This window comes from Mustela putorius, unplaced genomic scaffold (genome assembly GCF_011764305.1).
Source record: "Mustela putorius furo isolate JIRA1106 unplaced genomic scaffold, ASM1176430v1.1 tig00003858_pilon_pilon_pilon, whole genome shotgun sequence".
NCBI classification, from domain to species: domain Eukaryota; kingdom Metazoa; phylum Chordata; class Mammalia; order Carnivora; family Mustelidae; genus Mustela; species Mustela putorius.
Window position 1 is genome coordinate 2108276 of NW_025422010.1, and position 7265 is coordinate 2115540.

At 61.8% G+C, this 7265-nt stretch overlaps 1 protein-coding gene across 1 annotated transcript; it reads right to left on the reverse strand.

Moving 5' to 3' along the window:
• Window positions 1-519: 519 nt before the first annotated feature.
• On the reverse strand, window positions 520-7059 carry LRRC75B (leucine rich repeat containing 75B). The gene is given in 5 exon segments (XM_045065240.1): window positions 520-1206; window positions 2619-2734; window positions 4071-4127; window positions 4129-4200; window positions 6769-7059. Coding segments are annotated over 5 exon segments (948 nt in total). The 5' UTR covers window positions 6946-7059; the 3' UTR covers window positions 520-680.
• Window positions 7060-7265: the final 206 nt, after the last annotated feature.

Here is a 7265-nt window from a genome sequence, read left to right on the forward strand (position 1 = left end):
GAAGGACGGTGCACATGGGCCTTCAGGCCCTGGAGAGAACACACAAACTCTTTGTCTCTGGTCTCAGGTACCTTCTAAGCCCCCAGAGTTACCCACTAGGTACAGGGAGCCTTGGGGGTTGGTACTAGGGGTGGTGGGCAGCACTCAACCTGCGGGAGATGAACCTTGCCTCCTCTCAGTGCAGTCTTGTCCCCAGCCCCGGGGGTCCTGGGCTCAGGCACAAGATTACTGTGGGACTCTCTTCTGAGCTTTGCCCCTCTGTGGCCTCCCCATTTGCTCCTCTCTGGGCCCCACACAGATGTGATGGTCAGGTCCTTGGCGGCCTCCTCTAACTCCCCAGCCCACAGATGGACCCGACCCCACACCTGGGTGTCTGCCCAGGGAGCACCTGGAGGAAGTCAGTGTGTGCTGGGTCCCTCTCTTTCAGGTGACTCTTTGGCCACCCCTTCTCCCGACTCCAAAAGCAGGGCTGGCACTAAGTGGCCCTGAGGTCCACGGTGCAGAAAGGCTGAGGCGGAGGAGGGCATCACCATTTACTGCAGGATGGGCCCAGCAGGTGCTGAGGGAAGCCTGACACTCCATCCCAGGCTAAGCATGTACGCTGGATCCCTCCAGGCCTCCATCGCCCCCATCCCCCGTGCCTAGAAGCATTGGCCCTCTGGTGGGAGGTGGGTGGTGGGTCACCTCATGCAGCAGGCCTGGGGCTCAGACCCTGGCCCAGTGGCTGCAGAACCCCAGGTGGAGGCAGCAGAGCTGGCCCCAGCCACGCCACCCTCGGCCTCAAGGTCCAGGCCCTCGTAGATGGTGGGGAGTGAGGTGCGCTGGCTGAGCCGCCGGCGCAGGCCGACCAGCAGGGGCTGGGGCAAGGAGGCCACGTCCACGTTGTTGCCCAGGTCCACCCAGGCCAGCGCGGGGAACTTGGCAGAGTCCTTGATGGCCTCAGTGAGCTCGCGCGCAGTGGCCCTGGTCAGCCTGTTGCCGTTGAGCAGGAGCTGGGTGAGGTGGGGCAGTGACCAGAGGCTGGGCAGCAGCAGGCGCAAGAGCTCATCGCTCAGCCCCGTGAAGCTCAGGTCCAGCACTGTAAGCCCGGCTCCCTGGCTTCCCAGGTAGCGGGTAATGTGTTGCACGTCCCGTGCGGAGAGTGGGATCCCCGAGAGGTTCACGGTCTCCCCCGCCAGCTGAGTCATCTGGAGACTGCTCTTGAGGCTGTGGGAAGGTGGCAGGCAAGGATGGATTGAGCAAGGGTCCACGGCCCAGGCAAGTCCCCACTGGCTGCAGAGAGCGACCCGTCGGGGCAGCCCACCAGGTGGTAGGGGGACTGGGCCCTGCAGTCAGGCCTCACTGGGGTCCAACAGCTACTTCCTACATGGGTGGTCATGGGCAATTCTTGGAACCTCTCTGAGCCTCAGTTTCTCCTTTGGTGAAAAGGGGACCTGGCTGTTGTGAGGAATAAACATCCAGATGTTAAGCTTCCCTAATCCGTTATTATTACAAAAACCTACTGCGTGCCTGGGTCGCCACATCTGTTATATCTAGAGTAAGAACGATGATCCCATTCTGCAGAGGGGCGAATGACGCTCAGAGAGGTGACGGGACTCTTCCATGGTCACATACCACTAAGAGGGAAGCCAAGTCTTCAAAATGAGGGGCTCTGACTCCGGAGCCCACACCTTTTTTCCCACGCCTCCTCCAAGATCGATCCTTTGTGGGTAAAGATAGATGTTCCTATGAGGGTGACAGGCTATCAGGCTAGTCCCCCCGGCTTTGGAGACTAGAGGACAGGTCCAGAGTAGCAAGAGAGGAGGTGTTGGTAGGTGAAGGGCCCCCGTCTTCTAAGCTGGAAAGGAAGTTTAGAGACCGAGAAGAGTCCCACACCACCCCCTGGGTCTCTCTTGTCATGTGAATATGGCCTACTATGCAGGGAGGCAGTGGGACCAACTCCAGTGCCCTCAGTCAGCATGGCAGGGAACAACCGCATGGGCTCTGGGCTCGTCATGAGCCATCAGGCTCGAAGGATGAGGAAGCAAGCAAGGGAGAGCACTGGGACTGCGGTTCTGGGTCCCTGGACCTGGGTGTCTGCAGCCAGTCCTTAGGCTGCATCTGGCCATGGAGCTGTGGATGGAGTGACTGGGAGGGGGACCCACAGCAGAGCAAGCTCTCAGGATGGCTATGGAAGCCTTCACTTCCGGCAGCCTGGCAAAGGCTTTTCAAAGAGCTGTAGGTAAATCAGGGTCAGGGGTGGTCTTGGGCAAGCCACCTTGCCTCTCCCAACCTCAGTTTCCTTTCCTGTGAAATTGGCATCATGAGCCAGAATCTGTCCCCCTCGCAGCCTGTTGAGAGGATCCAGCGGATGTCTGCTGAGATCACCTTGGCCCTGGGGTCGGGGCCAGGCCCTATGACAGGCTAGGGACTCAGGGGCAAGTGAACGGCAGGAGGCAGGTCACACAGAGGGTTGCAGCTAGACTTGGGAAACATTCCAGAGCTTCGATGTGGACAAGAGTGAGGGGCTCACTGGGGACGGGCTCAGGGCCCAGCTGCCTGCTGAGCTGCCTCGCCATGTTGGCCTAGAAAGGGACGCTAAGGGGCCACAAGGTAGGGCTGTGGCTAGGCTCCCTTACCAGCTCTGAGTCTTCCTCCGGGGCAGGCTGGACCCCCGCTGCCGCTTGGAGTGAGGGGTGAGGTGGTAGATGAGCTGGCGGCAGATCTTATCTGAGGACTTCCAGAGCTCATAGTCCTGTCGGGGGGCAGTGTTGTCAGGGTGAGGCTGAGCCCCATCCCTCCCCCGTCATGGGCCTTGGGGATCCAAGTGTGTGCCCCAGCACATGACTCATCATGGATCACTGAGCTGCCCACTAGCCTCCCCCGCCCCCCCCCCCCACCCTGGCTGTAGCCTGGCTCAGAGCCAGGGGAGGCTGCCCGCTGGTAACTGGACAGGCTGGTCTGAGGCCCGCAGTGCCCGGCGGGAGGAAGCCCAGACAATGGGCCCTTGTTCCCTGTCCTCAGGCCCAAGGCCAGTGTCTCGGGCTATCAGCCGGCTCCCTGCCCACCCTCAGCGCTCCCCGGGGGACTCGCCACCAGGGGAGGCAGGCCTGGGCCCCTCCAGGGAGCCCTGCTCCACTGACGCCACCCTCAGGGAATGGGAACCAGCCAGGTCAGCATGCTCTTCTTCCTCTCACTCTCCAAGCCTGCCTGTGGGGCCTGGGTCTGGGCTGCCAGCACTGGGAGGGTTCATGGTTCCGGTACCACCACTTGGATCTCTCCCGGGCCAAGGTGGGCCCTCGTAGAGACCTAGCTCGGAGGACAAACAGGGATGCTCTGCTTTTCGTGGAGCTGGCACTGAGCACACTCCGCCATCCAGCACATTCTTTATCCCGTTCCTCTGTCAATAGTGCGTACGCACAGTAGCAGCAAGCCCTGCCTGTCGCCGTGTGGCTCTTGGCTAGCCTCAGAACCCCTGGGGACCACTGCGTATAGATGCAGAGGTCTGGAGCTGGCTGCGCCCATAGCGGGCACCCTTGTTTCACACAGGGACTCACTGTGACTGAGGGGTGGTGGCTGTGTCAGGGGCACAGCATGGGAAGGATGCTCATGGGAAGGATGTTGCCAGGTGCCCCCAGAGCGGGGTTTGGAGTGAATGTGGTGGTTTGGGAGAAGGGGAATGGAGGCCCCCAGGTGTATCCATACAGGATGGGGACATGTGGACGGGGGGGTTCCAGCCCAAGGGGGATCTTTTCTGGCCCCAGGAGCTCAAAAGCTGGGAGTTTGTATCCATCAGCAGATTTATCAGAACATTCTATGTCCCAGTGTCCCTGTGTGGTGTTCGGGGTCCCAGGTCCTGGAGCCCAGGAAGCAGGTCTACCCAACATATGACTTTTGGAGAGTAGGAAAGTACAGCTCACGTGTGTTCCTAGTACACTGAACCTGGCCGTAGGTCCCAGTGAGGGACATTAACCGACTTAAGGCCTTGAAGCAAGCCAGATGAGGACGAGGCTCCTAGCCCCCAGCCCTGTGCGCTCCTGGTCCCTGTTAGCTGCGTTGCCCAGTCTGAGGTCCGTGTCTACAGGCCTCACCGTTTTGGGGCACTGCAGGTCCCGGGCCAGGTTCACAAGCAGGTCATGGGAGATGGGGGTCCACCAGATTGAGGAAGGCCACATTCCTGTAGAGGATGTCGGTGAGGAGGGTCCCCTCGAGGCCCAGGTCCTGTGAGTGGTGAGGAGAGTTGAGTGAGCGGAGTCAGGCTCTCCCTTCTCCAGGCCCCCCTCCAAGCCAGCCCCTCACATCTGTTCCCCTCTCTCAGGCTCCCTCCTTGATGCTTGCTGGAGTCTCTTCCCAGGTGGCAGTGGGCCTGCTGTCCAGGGGCAGTGGGGACCCCTTGGAAGAGGAAAGTGTCAGTGCATCGGGCCCTTTAGGGAGGTGCTAAGGAGGTTCTAAAACCCTTAGACTGTTTTCCCTGGAGGGGAAACATGGTACTGTGACACCTGCCACCTCTGGGGTTGGGCTTATCTGGAGGGCTCTTTGGGGGCTTCTCTGATAACCCCCCAGTGCCGCTGTCCTCCAGCATTCCTTCCGGACCCTTTGCCTCTCTTCCACCTATTCCCAAGCTCTCCGAGTTCTGGCTGCAATCTGTTTGCTGACAGGTGCAGGGCCCTTTGTGGGGGACGGACCTCTCTCTCCGTTCAGATGTCCGAAAGGCAGCTCGGACTGGGCGGGTTCACCTCCTGCCTTGAAGCTGGCCTTGCCTCCTGTGCCCCCGCTCAGTAAAGGGCATCACCATCCCCACCATCCCAGCACTCAGGCAGGAGCCCAGAACCACCCTGCACTCTTCCGTCACCCTTCTCTGCCCAGCTCTCTCTCCCTACTGCTCAAGGAGCTTCAGGCCTTTCTCCCTAACAGCCTCCTCCAGGGCCTGTTGCCTCCTAACAGCCACCTACTTCCAACCCTTGGGCTGCCAGAGCCAGCTCCAGGAAACACATACCTAAGCTCGACCCTTAACCCCTTTGGTGGAGACCAAATGCTCTCGTATAACACTAGACACTCAGGCGCAGCCTGGCCTTCCCACCCTCCCCAGCCCCCCAGTCTCTTTCTCTGGCCTCCATGTCTCCTACCCCTCACAGAGACATCACCACTGGGCCTCGGGCCTGACCTGGCCTCCCTGCCTTCAGTCCTTCAGATCTCCCATAGGCCTGGTCTGGCACTGAACACCCTTTTAGAGTATATTCTGACAAGCTGATGGGACAGGTGCAGCCAGGAGGGGCCTCCAGACCCCTGGGTCCTCCCCAAGCCAGAGAGTGAGACCCTCTGTGCATAAGCCCCCGATGCACAGGAAGATAGGCCAGGTAGAAGGCCCAAGGACCATAACTGCAAAGTCCCCACGGTTTGTGGGGCTGGATAGCCCCCTCTCTGGATGGGAAGCCTGACCTCTGAGACATGAGGGGGCAACATAGCTGGTTTCCCGGCTTTAAAAAAAAGTTCTGCTGGCGCCTTGGGCTCCGGATACCGACAAAGATCTGTACCTCTGGATGGTCTAGCTGGTTGGGTGCTGCTTTGCTGTTTTCATTTTAAACACCATTCAAGTTACAAATGCCGGCTAGGGAAGATCTAGAAGAGAGGGCTAGCTGGTGAGCCCAAGCTGACCCATACAGGGCCCCAGTTGCACAGCCAGCCTTCTGCTGGTCTGGACAGCTCCTCTTAAAGGGCCAGCCCCACCTTTCCAGCCCAGTGAGCCTAGATAAAGGAAACTCAGTGCATCAGGGGGTGGGGCTGGGAGACTAGAGGTTGGGCTCTGGCCTCAGCTGCCCCCTAATTTTCTTGGTGGCCATAGGCTTGCCACTGTTCTCCAAGCCTCAGTTTCCCTTCTCTAATCATCTACCTGCAGGCCAAACACCTGCATGGCTGATTTCAGATTCCAGGATGGGGCATGTTGGGGCAGCAGCTGCTGTGGAGGGTGGGGACATGGCCAGAGAGGAAAGTGGCTTGCCCAGTGTTGATGCTGGGACCAGAACCCAGGTCTCCTAGGGCACCCCAGGCTGGCTCAGGTACCCGGTGTGTGTGCGACCAGAGGTGCACTCCCCCAACCCCACCCAAGTCCAGATGTGCTGTTGTGATGTACAGATGCCGGTTTATGTACTCAATGGGCGTGATCTGCCTATCAGGAGGACGGGTGGTGTGAATTGTCGCTGCGTAATGTCACGGCGAGGTGGCACCGGCTGACCAGCTGGGCTGTCACTTTCTGGGGGTCCTCTCTCCAGGGTGCTGTGCAGTGAGTGCCTCCCTTCACCCTGGAGGAGCCAGGAGCTGTCCTCTTCCCCTTGCCCCTCAGTACAAGACGTCGTCCCCCTCCCTCCACTCCCTTGCCGCTCCTCCCAGCCCTACTCTTCTCCTGCCAAGGCCTGAATCTGGGTTCTTAGCTCCAGGCTTGGGGCTCCCTCAACACACACACAACTGACCTCTCCAACCCCGGAGAGGTGGACTGCAGTCACGATCCCCGTCTCCACACTCACAGCCCCCAGCCCACCCGCGCAGCCGCGCGGCCTCCACCCCAGCCCATTGCTTTCCGTGCCTCGCCCTCTCGCCCAGACAAGACCCTTCAGCCGGTCGCACTCTTCCCTTCGGAACCCTCCCGGCCCGCGCACGCAGTCTGGGGCCAGCCCTGTCTCCCGCGCCCCGGGCCAGCTACGCAGCACCTCCCGGCCCCTTCCAGGCCCGCAGCCCGCGGCTCCTGGCCCCTCCCCGGCCTCCAGCCCCGGGTCGGCCCGCTCCTTCTCTCGCCTGGCGCAGGAGGCGCAGTAGCTGCCGGGCGCGCTCGGGCCGCCGCTCACGGAGCATGGACTGGATCTCGCGGAGCCAGCGCACCCGGCGCTCAAAGGGCGCGGGCCCGCACCCCGCCGCCGCCCCGGCTTCTGAGCCCGCCTCGGGTCTGGTCCGCCGGCCCAGCCGCGCCCCCATGGCCGCAGAGCTGCCGGCGCGGAGCTGGAGGGAGTCCCAGCCGTCTGCGCACCGCCCCCGGCCCCGCCGGGGCTGCAGCGGGTGGGGAGCTCGGGATCTGGTGGTGCGCGCCCGGGCGGGGGGGCCGCAGCAGTGGAAGGGAGGGGGGCTTCCTGCTGGGCGCCCCCGCCCGGGAGCTCCCAAGCACTCGGTTCGGGAGGGTCTCGCTGGAGCCCGCGCGCTGGAATGGGCGCCGGAGCTATGTGGCCAGAGCCCGGAGCGTTTGGGGGAGGCGCTGAGCCGGGGCCGGACGAGGTGGCGCTTGGCCATGGCCTCCGTGC